The following is an 18813-nucleotide window of genomic DNA, read 5'->3' on the forward strand; positions in this document are numbered from 1 at the left end:
TCCATTACTTGCCTTTGCTAGGTGGAGAGTTTGAAGGGTATCAATATTTGACCTATGACTGTGTCACCTGAACACAAAAATCACCTTTAACTCTCCCCATCCAACTCTGCAGACCCTGTGGGTTTCTGTGCTCTGTTGGTGTGTGGCCTGATTTTCTGATGAGTAGAAGAGGGGTGGCTGCTAATGGTTGTGGCTGAGCTCTGAGCTTATGGATAGATTTCTTTTCCTGGGGTCAGTAGATTTGCTGTGGTGCTCCGAGCCAAGTCAAAGATGTCTGTGCTGTACCATAACACTCTTGGTGCTTAATCTGATAGACCTGTGGCGTGTAATTAGCTTTAAACTGAGAACAAGAACTGGGGGTTTAGTTTTTTGCTTTGTTGATATGGGTTTGTATTTGAGGGTTGGTATATCTCTAGAAATTCTGTAGTATATCTCTATGAATTCCATTCACTTTTGGGCCAAAGTAAGGCTGGATGCTTTGAGAATTTATGTGTCTCCTGTTTTGATATTGATTTAGCTCCAGGCAAGGAAAAGTGGAGGGGAATTGTGATTGGGAAGGCAGGAGAAAAAGACGAAGCTTCGTGAAGAAAAGCACTTTAAAAAATACAAACAACAAAACCAAAAAGAACACACACCAAAAAAACTTCACCCTGACCTTCTGCTGATTTCAGGTAATGATGCTTGCTGCATACTCTGAATTCATCTGTTAAAATGTTGTTTTCTCAAAGAGATATCAATAAGGAACATTTTTTGAAAAAAAAATATTGATAGTTGCTTTTGGTATAACAATTTCACAGATTTGACTTCATGGTTAACTACTGTTGTGTATGTGATTCAGGGATGAGGGGACTATTTAGGACAGGAGTTTTGCTGTGTGAAGGTTTTTGTTTTGTTTTCCCATTTTTGCAAGCGAGGGGAATTGCCCTTACACTCTAATTGCCACCAAGTCTGTAGCAACAGCCACTTTCATGTTGTTCCTGACAGTAAGGATTGAAGCACATAAAATATTACAATGACCTGAAATATGAAGAGATAGCAGATGTTTTTCCCCAATAACACCTTTGAGGCAAATAATTTTATTTAATTCTTCCCCATCTATTTCTTTTTACAATATAGTAAATTGTAGCCTAATTTCTTTGTCTGGCACCCTTGCAATATAGGGAGGAGGACCAGGAAAAAGACTAATGGTTTTAATGGAGGAAATGCCATTGTTAGGATAAATGGTCAGTGAAGCGCATCAGTGATTCAATCTGCCCAGCTGTCATGATCCTCACAGACAGCTCTCGAGCTCTGAAATGAGCTGTACATTCCCCAGGCCTTTCTGAATGAAACACATGAAGCCAGTTGAGCAATGAAAAATGGGTACTGAGCTGTGCTAAGTTTTCACTGGTGAAGTTGAGGACCACACCATGAGGCTTTTGCCAGACTAGTCAAGAGTGATGTTTCTGCTTTAAGGAAAATTCGAAGCTGTAACAGGCTCTTCCCAAACAAGGATAGGAAGTCTAAATGTTGATTCTAATGAAATGAAGTTTTACATAGCCTAGAGAAAGGATGTGGTGTGAGGGGAGAGAGCTGTTCTTTGCTCTCAAGCCATTACAGGCTACTGTAAAAAGAAAGAAATAGGTGCTTCTTCTTGCCTATGCAGAAAAATACAAGAAATTAGGAGCTTCATTTTAATCTGGCTAGGACCTGAGGAGACTCTTAAAATGAGGAAAGAATAATTGGAAGCCATCATCGCTGAAGGGCTGAAAGAGTAGGTGAAGGGAATGCCAGCCAGGACAGGCTGAAGTACAGGTGGTTCTTGAAACAGGAGCAGAGACCTCTCAAGAGGATTTAGCACATTCTTGCTTTCCTTTATTTTAGCCTCACGGAAATATTTTATTCTTGATTACATTTCATTTTAAATCTCAGAAGTGTCTGAGAGAGATGGGAGTTGTTGCTTTATGCATATTTAACACTGTAAAATCTACCACATTACCATTAATATACCAGATTTACCATATAAATTGTGGTGATTTGCTTAGCTATATTTAACTACAGAAAAAGACATTCACTAATTGCCCATGAAAATTCTAATTATGTTCTCAGGAAATGTTCAGACACTGATCTTCCAGGGTGATAGATCTTTGTTAATATAAAACACCAGCAAATTTTAATTTAATTTTGCATGGCAAAATTAGATCTAGCTTCTCAACAGGGAGCACAGCTATTAGGAACCCAACTTAAAACACTCATGTTTGAAGAATAAAGCCTGTAAGCACTGTGCCACCCATAGGCTATAACGGAAAGTCAGACACTGCTAAGGTATAGGAGTGAATCCAGTTACTCACTGCTGTCACATTAGTGGTGGAAATACAGACCTACAGTGCAGCTGAAAAAGTGACTTCCTAAGAGAATGAGACAATGCCACAGGTTACAAGCTTTTTTTTCCAAGGACCACATCTGCTTTATACCTTCAGGTTTTGGAACTGGAAAGGCAGCATCTAAGATGCTAAGACAATTTTCAAATGGTGATTTTTTTTTTTTTTGAGTGTTTGATAAAAAGATTTGTAAGACTAATATTTTTCTCAGTTATTATACCTTAGTGTTGCTAATACTTTTCTCCAGGAGCCTGTTACCTTTCTGTTGGATGTGAGCTTTAGCATTCAACATGAGCTGTTTTAAAAGAGGAAAGACGGAAACTGTATTGCTTTGGTAGGGAGTGGAGAAAGTAGAAATCTTTTGCCCTTTCAGCTGAGGGAGGGCTTTGAAGCTGCTGAGCAACACTGCAGCAGCACATTGACTCTCTGCTGGGCAAGTAGGACCTTGCAAGGCAGCTTTGCAAAGCAGCTGGCTTAAAGCCAAGGCTTGGTCAAAGGAATCTGTCTTCTGGTATTTGTAAGTGATTTATGCCTCAGTCAGGAGCAGGGCAGTTGGGCTGGCTGGTCTCAAAGCCTGGCTGCAGGATAAGAAATGCTGCTTTTCCTCATGCTAGAGGGCTTCTGCTTTACCCGGTAGCCTTACATCTGGTTTGTTGAAGCCAAATTTCACATTGAGGTAGCACAGCCTTCAAGCCACTTAGTTCTTTAGTTCACTTTTTTTTCCTAGAGCAGGGACCTAGTGGTCCAGTACATAAGAGCTCCTGCCCACTGTGACCCAGTGTACTTAGTAACTGAGTTTGAGATTGGTAAGTGGGCTCTGTGTCCAGCCATGTGGAGGCACTAAATTAATTCCTCAGGTCAGCAACTTGCTGCTAGCTTCCTGTCTTCTGCCTTTTGGGAATGGCTTTTTCCACAATTAAAGCTAGATTTCTTGCTGGAAACCCTTGACTTTGTGTGCAGCTGACAGAACTAAACTGCGTCTTGTCAGTGAGCTGATGTACTAAGAAATCCTCTTTTCAGCTGTCCATGGCCATGGAGGAGAAGTAGGGGTGTCCCCTGCCCACACCCCAGGGGATGAGGGCCCTTGGAAAGCACGCCCAGCCTTCTCTGCGTTCTCAGTGCCTGTGAGGCTGCAGCAGTGCATGGCTGGCTCACAGCAGACGCTTTATTGCACAGGGAGTCCTTTGGGACTGAGGGCAGCTCCCTGGGTGTAACCTCCCCCTGCCCTAGACAGCAGCATAGCTGAGCAGGCAGCACAACTAGCCAAGTTCTGGTGAAAGCAAGCCAGAAAACATTAAGGGCTGCTGTGCAGATTCACCTGTCCACACATCACATATGCTCTAGCTCAGCAGGTAAGTCTGGCCCTCAGCTTTCAACGCACTCCTGCCAGATTTACCCGCAGCACAGCAAGATCCCTGACAAAATCTATCAAACCAAAATATTCCAGGTAAATTTAGTGTGATACGGTGTTTCTTAAAATGATACAACTTGCAAGGTGAATACTTTCAAGGGTCTCTCATTTAGTGAAGAGGTTGGATCTCACTTTCAGGGTAGTGCCAGCTTCTGATCTGAGATGCCATACTATAGCCAGCTTCAGCAGACCCCATGGCACAGAACAAACTGGTTGTACCTTGTATCACAGCTAGGTTTGTTTTACAGAAGCTGAGAAAATAGATAGATTGAGCTGACACAGTGAGAAACAGATGTATCAAAATAAAATTTATTCCTAAAATGGCTAGTTTACACATAACAGCAAAGGTTACATAAGGAAAAGTGCAATTAGTGGAGGAGGCTTATTTCACCTTAATACTTAACATCTCGCTGCACTGCAAGTAGCTTCACACTCAGGCTGTTATACTTCTTAGCCGTGGACAAAAATGTGATTTATTTTTTGATGTTAACACCACTTCTGTATAGCTAAAAGGTGTGCCAGCATTCACACCTGCTGAGCATGTACTGGACAATTTCTCACACAAGTCTTGCATGAAACCCAGATAACATTTAAAGTTTGAGAGCTCAGAAAGCTAAATTATAAGCATACAGATACAAAATATATATTAGTTTACTAAAGTCTAAAAACAAATAAACTTATAAAAATGAGGTAAACCAGAACAGTTTTCTATGTGCAAGCCTATATTCAGTCTAGAAAAAACTAGTAACAACCCTGCTCTTTTAAAGAAATCAGCTCTCACAAAGTGCAGCTAATTCACTGTCTTCAATATGAAGGACCTTGCCTATGTTACTTTTGAAAAGTCATGGCTAACGCTGCAATCAGGAGCAAGAGACTCAACCATCAGATGCTGTAAGATTAGATCTGGTGATGAGTGGAATCACCTAATAATACTACAGAGTAGGAAATTCACAAATCACTTTGTTTTGTTGCCTAACCCTATTTTTGTCATATTAGGGTGGCTTTAAAATTTTTTCAAAGGCACGTTTTTCTTTTAACATTGAAAGGCAACCATCTGCCTGCTAAATAAGTAGGATGGTGAAGTCAAGGTTACATTTGTTATCAAATGCAAGGCTTCACAAAGACAGTAAGGACAGAGATGACTTCTTAAAGCAGTGGTCACTTCTACTACTCACTTTGCATCATTTTCTTTAGTCTTCTTTTTATCCCATAGATCTTTCTCTGAGATTTAGAAAAACAGCTTTGGAAAGAAGTAATCAGAACATTGCACATCTCCAAGTTATGTAGCACACTCTACCTCTTCCCCATTTCCCACTTGTCCATTATCCTCTCCAAGCTTCTTAACATGTTTTGAAGGCACAAATCTTTGCCATGCACCCCCACCTGCCTTTGCTACAAGCACGTAGAGGGTCACAGCAAGCCTCCTGACAGCATCTACTACACTCCTGATAGGTGCAAAACGAGTTGTGACTTCTGTTTCCACCGCTGTGCACATACACATACTCACACACAGTTACCACAGCTTGCTGAGACACCATACTTCCATACTACTTTGCAATTCTCTCTCCTAGTGACCCAGGAGAGCTGGCAGCAGGAAGAAAGCAGCATATACTTGAGATACAGGCAAGCTACTCCTATAGTATGTAGCATACACATGAGTTGCACCTTGGTTTTCTTTTCTTCCAAGGATAAAGTTTGGCTAAGAACTTCAGGAGCATAATATGGTTTTACAAGTCCCACTTGGATTTTTTTCAGACAGCAAACAAAACCTGCCAGGTGGTTTCATCATGCAGTATGTGAACCAGAAATCTAGCACTGTTCCGTTGCCAAATGGAAGGATTCTTCCCCAGTAGTCTGGATCACCAATATGGTAATGGACTTTCAATCTGACCCAAGCTCTGCCACTGGGGAAACAGGCCACTGGACAACCTTGGACTGCCCAGCTGATCAGGTTCTCTCTCTTGTCCTCTCTTTGAAGTCTGAAGATCTACATAGCCTTCCTTGGCAGATGGTATCTGAACACCATTAGGCTTCCACTCTGCGTGTACAATTTTGTAATTCTGACCCTCGTTATTGTCCCAGAAGGTATGTTCTCCACTTTGGTAAGAAATGCAAAACTCTATCTTCTCTTCAGAGGAAATGGCAGGAGGAAAATCAATGGCAAATGAGAAGGTATCATTTTCAAAATCACTGTAAACATTGTTCATATACACACACTCAACATCTTTGTAGGTCTTCCACGTATCAAAAGTAATACGAACCTGAACCTTTTTTTCAAAGCTGACATTTTTTACTTTCACAGTGCCTGACAGGACCTTCTCTTGCAGGGTGCAGGTCTCCAGGCAGACCAGGTTTGTCTGCAGACGGTTCCTGAAGTCCAGGTAGTCAGCTGAGGGCTGAGGGAAACCCAGAATCAAGTTTTTCTCCTCATGGAGTTTTAAGTCAGATGTCATGCCCTCAATGCCTAAGAGGTCAAACTGCAGATCCCACACAGGGGGCTCCTGGAACTCAGAGAAGGTGTGGATCACTGTCAGGGACAGCCCCTTGGAGTCTGCAAACACAACGCGCTTCTTGGCTCGGGCTGGCGAGTGGTTCCAGTCGCTCTTCTGATCTTCAGAGTCACATTTCACATGAAGGCACGGCCTGAGAGGTTTGAGTCTGTTCACAAAGCTGTTTCTTTGGCAGTCCTCAAGGGGGCTAAGAAAGCTCTTCAGTGGTGGAGAATGGGCTATGCAAATTCGCATGGCCATATCCACAGGCATGCTGGAGCTGGGCAAGGGTCTCGGGTCCAAGATCTGTATCATTCTGAATGGAGAAGAAAAACAGGATGTCATCATTTATTACATCAGGTAAGAAGCTTCTCTAGAAGGCGTGTTTACTTCATCATTCTCTTAATTATTCACGGCCTCATCTCTGCACAGTTTTAAACAATGCAGCCTAAATCAAAATTGACAGTTCTACTTAAGGAACCAGGGTGAAACTAGTCAGTCATTTCTTGGCAATCCTAAACTTCAAATCTACTCTCCTTTCTTTATCCAAACCTCTGAAAAAAAAAAGATTTTAGTGAAAGCTAATTGAACATATTTTCTTGAAAATACCGAAAAAAACATTCCAGTAACGAGTAAAGCAGTCCAGTTAAAATAGAAGTGCTCATCCATTTGAACTTCCCTTTTAGAGGCCCTGAGTGAGGTCTTAAAATTCCAACAAGCCGGCTCAGCTGCTTCATCTCTGAGCACAGACAGCACTATATTAAGCAAGTTGCCTATCCCATCAGAGCATCAGATGGGATTCTATATATCTTTATGCAGAACCATCATTCTGTGGCTCTGAACAACTGTCAGTTGATCTTTTTAGGAACTTGTTTGGTTGAATAAAAATACTAAAGCATCTTTAGAAATATTTTTATGAGTTGTGAACCCATATCTAAGTAATAGGGCTCTTTTCACTGTTAATGTCAACTGTTGAGTGAAGCAGGGGAAAAAAGTGGGAGAAGAGAAGAACATACTAATTTTTTTTTCATTAGGTTTCAAGAACTGACTTAAAAACAACTTTTCATAATCCCTAAAGACTATACTGCAAGTCTACTGCAAGGATTCAATAAGAATGCTACAGGGTTTTTTTTAAAGAGTTACTTATAACCCTCCCCTCAAAAGATATCCTCTTTTGATGGATATCAAAATTACTGTGCAAGGCCATGGCCCATGCAATGCCAGATATGAATATTGAATATTTCTTAAAAGGGACTTCATCCCTGCTGAGATGGATGCAGTCCTTGCAGGAAACACAGAGTTTTGTTGAGTCACGGAAAGGCATTTGCTTTGTCACTTAAATAAATGGCTTTCTGCTTCCCAGAGTTCTCACTGGTATTCCAGAGCCCTGCCAAAACTAAAGCAGAAGCTGCAATGGCCTCTTCTTGCTTTTTTTTATTGTGGAGTATTTACCATAATAAGCAGTAGGAGGAGAGTACCCAAATCAAATTAATCAACTTTTGCTTTGCTTTATTAGGAATAGAACTAAGGCTTTAGAAGTACTCTCTCTGCAACTTTGATGACCCGAGCTTTTGCAGTGTCGGGGGAAAATAAAATAAAAAAAAATATTTAAAAAAAAAGAGGGGAAAAAAAAAAGAAAAGAAAAAAATAAAATAAAATAAAAAAGAGGCAGAAAAGAAAAAGGAAAAAAGCCCACGCAACACCGAAACAGCAAACAAGCGCCAAGCATGCAAACCCCACGCCACCGCCGGAGCAGCTCCGGGCGCTGGAGGAGCAGCGGGCGCTGCCGGGGCTCGGGCAGCAGCGGGGCAGCGCCCGGGGGGACCCGCGGAGCGCAGCGAGCCCCGGGCGCCGCCGGTACAGCCGGGTGTGCAGCGAGCCCCGGGCGGGCAGCGGGGCCCGGGCGGCGCTTACCTGGTGCGCTGCAGTGCTGGGGCCGCCGCCGCCGCTCCGGGGCCGCGCCCGCCGCGCCGCCGCCTTTATGGGGCCGTGCCGCGGCCCGCGGCCAAGGGGCGGCCCCGGCCGGGCCGTGCGGGCGCCGCTGGCGGCCGGCGCTGCCGCGTGCCCGCGGGCTGCCCGCCGCACACACCCCCGGTGCCCCGGAGCTGCCCGCCGCACACACCCCCGGTGCCCCGGAGCTGCCCGTGCCCGGAGCCGCCCCGGCTCCCTCGTGCTCCCGGAGGGGCGGCAGCGGCTGCGGGCTCCGGGGAGGGCTCGCCGTCTCACGCGGCCGTGCCCGCAGGCAGGGAGCGGACCGGGATTCTCCGCCAGGGCTCTTCGCCTGCGGTACAGGGTACACGTGCCGCGGCGGGGCCGCTTCGGGGCGCTGCTAAAGGACCTTGCCAGTGGAACGAAACCCGTGTTAAATTATAGACTCCTCTGCTTCGTTGGAAAGGAGCTGGGACACTGAGTTGTAAGGTAATGTTCCCAGGGCCAGAAATCCATCATCCTGGAATCTAACTGCCTATGTCCTCAGTGAAAAAGTACTTTTGAACTTTTAATGTGAATGGCGCCCATAACTTTTCACCTCGCACACCTGGCGATCTGTGCGCTGTCTGAGGATGACAAGCCCTGCTATGGGTCCCGCATTTTATCCACTGCCTTTTTCCAGAGGAAAGGGACAAAAAGTGGTGGAAGGCAGCCCCCGCAGCATTAGCCACAGCAATACTGTGGCACTGCTGGTGTCCGGCCCCCCAAAGGCCCCTCGGCAGACAAGCCCATGCAGAGGCTGTGGACAGCTGACAAGCAGCGTGCTGTCTTCTGCAGGCTGAGTAATCCTACTAGAGAAGGTTCATCGCTGAGTTACTGCTCTTCAAAGACCGTGTCCTGGTTGCTAACTTTCTCTCTGGGTCTTCTGTGGATCAACAGTTCCACTGCCACCTTCTTGCTGCTCAGCTGCTCTTTCCCAAGGGTGGTAGATGACTTGCAGTCAACCTACAAGATGTGATAGGGAGTCTATGAACTGTGATTTTCCGAGTTCACAGTTTTACCAGTAGATGAGACCACATACCAATGAAGAGCAGGAAATCCTATGTTCTACATGAAGCAAGGGGGGCTTACAGTGATGAACAAACAGTAAAGGATTTTTCTTGATTTCTGAGCAAAAGAAATTAAAAGCTCTACTCCTTATGTGTGAGGACTTATTAGAAGACAGGGTGTGAGCATACCAGATGATGAAAAGGACAGTTCCATCTTGGATTCAAGCTACATATAAGCAGAGGGAGCAAACAGGAAAGGCTAGAGGCTTCTGATAACAGATGCATGGCACATGGATCAGTATCTGCCTCTGTACAAACAATGAGAGTATTCATAAGACAGTAACACTTCAGTTTCTTAGTTCTGCCCCTTGATGACTGCAGTTCCTGCCTTTTGTGACAGTACATGACATTAAGTGTCACCCAGATGAAGCCTGAAGCAGTAACTGGCAATGCAGACAAGGCTTTGGAAGGTCCTACTCGGTTCCCTGGAGCCAGTTACTCAGGACAACCTTCCCTGGTCCTCCACTTCTCAAGTTGCATCCCTGCTGCTCATATTGCTCTTCCTCTCCTTTCCCTTCTTTTATTTTTTGGTGACTGCTGGCTCCCTATCAGAGGCAGATGATATTTTTCTCATTGTTTATCTACAGAAAGTGATAGGAAACAGCATCTGTGTTTTGGAAGCCTTGCTAGTAGCCTTACTAGTCGCAAATTTATTTTTCTTTTGGAGGAGCTACAGAGACTTTCAGCCCCAGCCCCTCCACCTGCAGTAAGCCGGGCCAAACATACCTGGGGTATAAGGGAGGACTGGACACATGGCTGGCACTTACCAAATCTCTTCTACCTACCCATTATAAAAAATGAGTAAATAACTCTGGAGTTTGTTTGCCTGTGCTACTTGAATCTTTGTCCATGGATCTTCCCCCACACACAGCTTAGCTGGGCTGCTGTGTTATCAGGGATCACGTGCAGCAGCTGGGGCTGCTCTGTCCCACTATCTGCAGGCACTAAATAAGAGCTGCTTGAATCCTGTAAAAAAGGAGTTGCCTCAAGGCTTTCCTACACATATTTCTGTTGGTATGTAGTAGTTCATTGCACTGTTGGTGCTATAAAATATTTTGCTCTTGCTGTGTAAAATACCTGTTTTGACCAATTTGGAAAACATCTTCCGATTGTTTAAAGTGATATGTTTAGCAAAAAGCCAGTAGTGAGATCCAGAGCCTTTCACGGGCAGATCATTGCCCAAGTCAGTAAATAGAGACTGCATACAGTAACTTTGTGCCTGATTGGTAATCTGGAGCACATTCATGGCCGTGGACTGGTGTCCCAGTTCCTGGTTGCCAATACAAGCAGAGAGCATTGTGCAGAGCCAGGGTAACTCTTTCCTCACCCAGGGAGGCGTCCCTGCATTGAGGCAAACTGACAGGGTAATCTGAGTTAGCACACCAGTTTGTCCTGTCAGCGATGGTTCCCTGGCTGTGCTTTTTATAGAGGACTCAGGTTTCCTGATACTTTGGTTTGGCATCTTAAAATGTAGATCTGTCTGTCTGTCTTACCTTTCAAATAGTGCTGCTAAAATGGGAGCACCAGAGGAAAAAAAACTACTGTCTTACTGTGCATTTGACAGCACTTTGTGGCATATCAGCTTTTCTGACATTTGTAGGAGCACACTGGCAGAAATATGTAACTGGAAAAAGCACGGCTGATTATAAAATCAAGCCCCATCACAGGGGGCTGTACCTCCAACCACTTCTGTAAGAAGGAAACCAAATCGATCACCCAGACTAGTTGTCTTTTCCTGAAAAAGTGTCACATTAGATCTAATACATTAATTGCAACACAACAGCTACAGAAAACACAGTTTTATCGTAGCCACCATAGTTTCACTAAACATTAAATGTACGTTTTTAAAAACACTTTGCAGCCTAGATGGTCCAGATGCAATGGAAGGCACAGGCTCGCTTTCAAGGAGCTCATTGAGGTTGCTCAGTGACAAACTGGCAATTGGGTTCACGCTGTTCTGTTCAAAGACAAATATATGGTATTAGCTCCACAGTGAATGCTTTTATATGCAGATGGTCCTCCGGGTCTTGCCATTCTTCACCTCACCTGAACTACCCACGACCTTTCAATCAGCAGTTCTGGGAACAGATAATGAGTGACTGTGCCTTCCTGTCAGCTATCACACCGCAATGGGCTGCTCTGGGCACCTCTTTGCTGGCTCTTGTCATTTTATGAGAATGAAAGAACTGCTTTTTTTGAGCCTCTCTTCTGAGACTGAGTAATTAAGCAAGGATTTTGTGTTTACTCTGACTTTATTACTTTCAAGTCGCTCTGCTTCTTTGCTATCCTCCCCCACAACTTCAAGAGGGAAGAAAGGAAATACATTGCAGTGGAGGATATAGAAAGAGTAGAGGAGCTATTAGCATTTAATTAAAGCTTTTTGAAGCAAAGATAGGCAAATATTTCCTCAGAGCAAAGTAAAGTCATGACGGCATTTATAGGTAGAAAAGTTCAGAGAGAAAAACATATGCCCATTTCATTTGCCTTGTAATGCATCTCTTGAGAAATCCTTGCTGTGTGCAAGGGAGAGCAATGCTAGCTCAATGCAGTTACAGTATGCAATTCAGCAGGGGTTTTGATTTGGTTTTGGGCTTGAAACTAAAACCAGTTGCTGGGCCAGTGGCACTATACTGGTGTCATTAGAAAACAGACTATGTCCACCTTGTTTTGGCTGGCACGTTCCTGCAGCATCGCACAACACCTGTTAAAAAAAGACAGCTTGAATGACTTTAAAGAACACCTGTGGTAATAGACAGGGACAATTCAGTCACACAAGGTTAACAGCAGCATTTTTTTCCTTGTCTTGGGCTCTTCTGTTCAATATTTGTTCTCTGCTACTAAGACTAATCTTTGTAAATGTGTATTATCTATGAAGTTGGGTTTCAGTTTTCTATGAATGTGACTGTGAGGCAAATAGTGATTTTTCAGATACATAGCAAGTCATTTGAGCCTGTAAGCCTTTGAAAATTTAATACTACTTTTAATGGTTTATATGACGAAATACAGTAAGTAGAAGTTTTATTAAGTCTCAATAGAAGGCTAGATTCTTTACTTACTTCTCAGAACCCTTTGGTGAACTTTGAAAATTACTAACGGTTGCAAATATATACCAAGGAAACTAGTCCTGGGAAACTCTGTTATTGTTTTAGGAATTTCTTCAGCACTGGTACAGTCCATACAAGGAAGAAATAAATTTTTGATATTTTTAGAATTTTTATTAGCCCATTTCTCATGGTTGGTGGGGGGGCATGGTTTCAACCAGATCCAACATGCTACAGCTGTTGGGAAGCCCTCACTGAAATACCTGTAAATTGCAATCACTTGCTAACAGGCAAATTAGAGAAAGTCTGGGAAAAAATATTGCACTGCCCTCACTGCAATACTGCCACAACCATCCCCTAGAGAGCAGGGCAAGCAGCATGCAGCCAAACGCACATGCAAAGATGGATGGGGTTTATGTTTTCTTACAGCAACAGGACGTGGGTCTAATTCTTTGGGCATTCATAGGGGTTCTAGGTCTCATTCTATTTCGGTCAATAGTGCAAGTTCTTGCCACTCTTGGAACTTTCTAAGTTTAAATTCAAAGACATTTAAATCCCTTGAAACTGAAAGCTTTGGACTGAGTTAGAAGCTAGAAATTTATTTAAAATGTTTAATCTTGTTAAAGCTGATTAATGATAAATTAATCAATTGTAGAAGAGTCATCACTTTGAAAATGTACAGTGGTAGAGAAGTGCATTGCTTTCTGAAAAAAGTGACATAGAAAAAGCAAAAAACATATCTCAGGCTGCTCAAATGTTTAATGTCATGTGATTATATTGAATTCGGGATATTTTGAGCAAAATTCCTTAAACTGATTTTATGCAAAATGCAGTCTTTTAGAAGTCTTTGCTGGTATGTAGTAAGATGAAATAAAGAGAATGCCATTATTTATTAATTGCTGCAATGTAGAGGGAAAAAGGAAAGAAAACCAAAAGAAGGAAGAGCATAAATGTAGGCATTCATTCTTGGAATAACCTGAACTTTCCATGAAGTGTTTTACAAGAGTGGAGAAAACAAAACACATGCATAGATTTTATACATGAGTATAAATCTGGCTTATAAATACAGAGCAGATTCACTTTTGAGCATGCAAAATCTGTCCTAGCTGTCTGAAATAAATGCAGTATTTCAATATTACAACATTCTTTTTCTCCATTTTTGTGGGTTTTATTTTTAACCACAATCCTGAGACAGTTGAACCTTGATAATCTGTGGCCAAACATTTTATAAATATAAATATAAATATAAATCATGTTGCTGTGTATAGATAATCAGTGTTTATTCTTGCTTTTTTTTCCCCTAGGCCCAAGTGAAGGAATTACTTCTGCTGATGAATAGTCTTTTCCAAAGAAAACAGTAAGTGAAATGCTGCTTTTTGCAATTTGGTTTATGCTTAATGTTGTGTGAAGAGGCAAATGTTGGTTCAGCAGACACTTCCATCAGCTATGTGGGCAGTACTCTTGTTCTTTGCAATCTCTCAAGGAAAAATGTGATTTTTTTTATGCACATGTGCACAATTCCCTACAGACTTGCAGGAGCCACGTGGTTATTCAATATGATCGCCATTTCCATAAAATTTATGTTGAATAAAACCTTCATCCTGAATAAGCATTGCTATATCTGACAGCAGCCCAACTAAGAGCTGCAAGATGTTCACACAGAGTGTTTAGAAGCCCTTGACGGGTCTGAGTAACACTCCTTCTCTTGTTCTGTCACCCAAGAGACATGATCCATTTCTCTATTTTAGGTTCTCTTACAAGGTCTTTTTTGTCTTGTGTATCACAAGGGAAGAATGGGGCTTGGAAATCAGTACAGTGAAATTCTGTGCCAAGTTTTTCTTGGATTTTCTGTGCGGGGAAAAAACTCCCCTATGGCATACCAAGAGATGAATGAATGAATCTTTTCTCTTGCAGATTTAGTTTAATTTCTAACCACTTCAGACTAAAACTTTGAGTTTCTCAGGATCTGACCTAGTTATGCCTCTTTGGGTGCAGCATACATATGTATATGAATGTGTGTTTCCCCAGTTTCACGGGGGTCAAATTTCATGCAGACATTCACTTCATTTTTAGATTTGCTGGAAAGAATGAAGATCTTCAATCCAAGTGCTGGAACATCATCAGTCCTCTTTCATCCAGCAGTGGAAGGGGAACTAGTTATGGTCCTGACTGTAGAAAGATTGTGGTCTAAACAATAGATTTGCAGTAAATTGTTTCTTTGGGTTATTCTTAGATGCTGCTTCGCAGAACACAGATGGTTTACTGTCAAAATGTGCTGCTCCATATACGCAATAGTGCTTGCAGTAAGTTTTACAAGATTTAAAATGGTTTTAATCAGTGAGAATAAGCTTGCATGCTTCTCTGGAGAATTGCAGTCACAGGATAGTGGAGATTGCAAGAGGCCTTTTGAGGTCACATAATCCAGTCTCCTCTTCAAAGCAGGAATAGCTTCAAAGTTAGATCTGGCTGCTCAGGTTGCCCATCCAGCTGAGCTTTTAACAACTTCAAGGACACAGCCTCTCTAGACAACCTGTGCCAGTGCTAACAACTCTAATATTTTTTTTTCTATTTATCTGTCTGGAATTCCTTTTCTGCAACATGTGACTGCTTCCTCTTTTCCTTTTGCTGTACTACTCAAGGGAAAGTCTGGCTCCATCTTCTCTTGATTTCCTCTCAGTACTGGGAGGCTGCAGTCTGACTCACTCTAATTTAGCTTTTCTTTTGCAAGTTAAGCAAAGTCAGCTCAATCAGTGTCACCTTCTACAGCACATTCCAGGCCACTAACCATGCTGGTAACCTCCCACTGCTCTTAATGCAAACCTAATGCTCAAGTGCAAACCTAATCCCTCCCCATCCTTCCTGGCTAGCTCTTTTTATTCACTTTGGCACCAGGATGGACTTAGTTCACTGAGCAAAACACAGGTCATACCCTAACTTCATCTACCCTTCACTCTGCTGCAAAGGCATGGATCTCCCCTTGGTGACACTGACATGCACTTTCTAGTCATAATGTACACTTTAAGGGTATGAGGATTGAGGGCTTTCATCTGAAGAGAAATCACTGAGTGTGTTGGGGGGAAAAGGAATTCTGGTTTTATTCCCAGACTAGGTGAAAGCAAAAAGCTTGTCTTAACCCAGAGGTAGCTAGAAATTTTTCTTTTTAACGAAGTTCTGATGTTTAAAGGAATAAATATGTTTAAAGGAATAAACAGAGTGCTTCTTGGAAACATAACATTTAAAAAACAAAACTCAACAAAGCCAAACTTTCTCTTTGCCTTCAGCAAAGATTAATATCAAGGATCTCTTCATGGAGAATGAGATGGGACACAAAATAACACATAGCATTGGTGGCATGGCATTTATGTCCTTCTCCTAGGTTAGGGAAAACCCATCCTGAAATACTTGATCCTTTTTTGTACACCCATCTATTTCTCTGCAGTATATTTATGCATGCAAAGATGCATAGCTCTAACAGGAGAGGCTCAGAGAGATGGAGCCCAGCCAAAGCAGTTTTCAGCCTATTCATAGGACAGGAGCTGGCTGTCATCAAGCCAGGGCCTGGCCATATCAACTGGCTATTATGGAAGAGGAAGTTGTGGTTCTGTCCTTTGGAAGCAAGTGGGGGAATAGAGGGAAGTAAAATATTTACACAATAAATCTTTTTCCATCCCATTTAAATTACTAACTTTTTAAATTTCTGTACCCCAAGACAAAGAGAGTTGCTCCTTTGGTAGCATTTTTTCTCAGGGCAGTAATAAAGACAGTGAGCAGGAAAGAAAATAAACTCTAGTTCTATATAAAACAGGTAGCACAGAAATTATGCATTGATTTTATTACTGCCATCATATAATACACATTTGGCTTCTCAAGATCATAGCCATATTCATAATTTATACAGTCTGTGTTTGAATATCCCACAAAGAAGGTATTTAAGGAGAAACTTCTCTGCTAGTCATAGCACAACAATGTTGAAAGCAGGATGGGGTGTTGGTCAATGGAATGTCTCTGTTTTAGAAATTACACCCTATTATCAGGGCTGCTAGTTTCAAAATCAGGTTATGCATGCCCTGCAGGTATAATACCAGAAAATAAAATGGTATACCTGGCCCTTTTATGTAACACAATGTAAGTACAGCTAGAGGAAGAGAAATTATGATTCATTATCTGTTCATCCAAAAACCAAGAATGCTGATTCACATACTACATCCTAAAGCTTCACAAGTCTAAACGTATTCTTGGCTATTGTCAAATCATCTTTCTCGATGCTGTGCAAAGGAGATGGGCTATGCTTTCCATCACTGATATTATTCTAAATCAAAAGGTTTAGATCAGCTTAGAGTCAGTAGCATTTAATGTCTCTTCTGGTATATCCTACTTCTACCATCCCTTGTTATAAGTTTTGCAAGTGATATGGTACTTGTTTTGTCCTCTGTGTTTTCAAACAGCATATGGAACTTTAAAAGTACATAATATAGTTGATAGCATGCTATGGCTTTTTATTCCAGGCTTATGCTTGTGCCCTGTTTTTTATTATAAAGGCATATTAAAAATAAAGGCATATTAATCCTTGCAGGAAAAAAGTCATTCTGTCCAAGACAGGGAGCTTCCTGGACTCTGACATTTATGGTTTTTACTTTTACATCAGTTTGCTGAAGCTAGCAAAATGTTCTTTCTACCATTCTTATCAAAAGAAGACATTATTCTCTATTTCATTTAAACTGTATAAACTATTAGAGTTGGATGCAAAGTTGATAAAAACCAGCGGTTCCTAATGAAACTGCATGAGACCTACTCCAGTGTAAGCACATCAGACTGGTGTGAAGTATGAATAACATCAACCATGTAAATATAAAAAGTCCCTGCCCTGATTCTCTGGCTGACATTTCTAATGATACCTTCTCAGTGAAGTCAACAGAGACACAGTCTCTTGCTTTCGTGGGTCTTTGAAGGTCCTCTGTTCTCAGCATCATTTCCTTTCTTTATCCATATGAATTTGAAAGAGTAATTATACTCCTGAAGAGCTTTCCCTGAACAATGTTACCACACACAGTGTGTAACCCTTACAATGCAACTAATAACAAGGGTGGGAACCCCCACTTGAAACTCCTGCCAGGCTTTTCTTGATGGGGCAAGATGATGCTTAGAAACTCATTCAGTGGGGTGTGTTCTGAGTTCAGGGACAATTCTACTTTCACTGTGCCTCATTCCCACAGCCACAGTAGTTTGCAGAAATTTAACAGAGCATGGGGTTCCTTTGAATCCGTGGGTTTCTGTACTTCAGCACCAGTATACTATAAACAAATCAAATGGCAAAAACCAACTCAAATCTGTTGTAACGCTGAAAAGAAATGCCATAAAAAGCTTACAGTTTCATGAACATTTATTTCATCTGTCTATATTGTCTGTTTATGGAAGGAGTGGTTCAGCTGAGCAAACCTTCTTTCCCTGCAGATTCATATTGATTGATGTAAGTTTAACAGTGGAATGATGATGTTTCCATGCCTTATCAAAAGAGTTAGACACTTGAAGATCTGAATTAGAGCAAGACTTTATAGCAGGAAGGAAACATGACTGAGAGATAAACCAGACACACCAACAAGCTGCAGCCAAAGTACCATAGAACGCTTTGAGGTGCTGCTGTGTCACACAGTATTTTAACTACTACCAAAATTTATTGTGACTCCATTGTTGGCATATAGCATCAAATCTAAATCTAGTGTTCTTCCTTTCTAAGTCTTTTGAGTAGATGAGTTCAATCACCCACTGAGACTTCACTCCTACAGATAATTGACTACTCAACCACCTTAAATTTGCCATTGGTAGCCAGGCTCAGAGGGCTGATGATAGGATGGCTGATGCAAAAAGCCTGTGCATAGATTTAGAGTGGGTGAGAGATAAAAGCATACATCCTGAGAAAATGCTTAGTTTGCTTGCTCTTTTTTAATCTGAAAAACAGGGCACTGATTTCCTGCCAGGGGACACTTTTGAATAGGAATATCTGGAATTGCCTACTTAATTTGGTTTAACTTGGAGTAGGCGGCAGAGAGCAGGAGGAAATCATGATAGGAAAAAAAAGGATGTCAGCCTAGGAAAAAATTGGGCTAGAGGCTTTCTTCTGTCTCTGAGCAGATGCTATGACAGAGGCCTATTTTTATGGGGTCATGCATTTTCTTCAAAGGGGGCCCAGAAGGGAGTGCTGCCAGTTCATGTCAGTCCTCTTCTTCCATCACAAATCTCATAATTGAAATGTAATATGTGCCAAGAAAGACCCAAGCAAAAATAATTTCGATACATTGTCTAAATATGAAGGGAAATTTTAAGCCTTCATAAATTCGGTATTTTCACTACAGGTAAGTGTTTTGTAGGCACATTTGAGTTTATGTGAACATCATTACACTGACAGAAATTCAGTCTTGGATGTTACTTCAAAAATAAAAAACAAACCAAAATCTTTTAGTGTCTTTGAGCAGCGCT

The 18813-nt window shown here is 41.9% G+C and overlaps 2 protein-coding genes across 2 annotated transcripts in view; one reads left to right on the plus strand and one right to left on the minus strand.

Moving 5' to 3' along the window:
* Positions 1 to 4064: 4064 nt before the first annotated feature.
* On the minus strand, positions 4065 to 8255 carry PPP1R3C (protein phosphatase 1 regulatory subunit 3C). Its single transcript, XM_038140416.1, has 2 exons — positions 8175 to 8255; positions 4065 to 6576 (listed from the first exon to the last, which is right to left on the minus strand). The coding sequence occupies exon 2, from the start codon at positions 6573 to 6575 to the stop codon at positions 5631 to 5633; it is 945 nt and encodes a 314-aa protein (XP_037996344.1). The 5' UTR covers position 6576; positions 8175 to 8255; the 3' UTR covers positions 4065 to 5630.
* A 94-nt stretch (positions 8256 to 8349) lies between these two features.
* Positions 8350 to 18813, plus strand: part of TNKS2 (tankyrase 2) — a 50305-nt gene continuing 39841 nt past the window's right edge. The window contains exons 1-2 of the mRNA XM_038140415.1: positions 8350 to 8678; positions 13644 to 13696. The gene's annotated coding sequence lies outside the window, so the exon portion shown is untranslated. The remainder of the gene's footprint in view (positions 8679 to 13643; positions 13697 to 18813) is intronic.

Source organism: Motacilla alba, chromosome 6 (assembly GCF_015832195.1).
Source record: "Motacilla alba alba isolate MOTALB_02 chromosome 6, Motacilla_alba_V1.0_pri, whole genome shotgun sequence".
NCBI lineage: Eukaryota > Metazoa > Chordata > Aves > Passeriformes > Motacillidae > Motacilla > Motacilla alba.

Bases quoted from the DNA above. Each gene is read 5' to 3' on its own strand.
- PPP1R3C (XM_038140416.1), bottom strand. From the start codon at position 6,575: ATGATACAGATCTTGGACCCGAGACCCTTGCCCAGCTCCAGCATGCCT.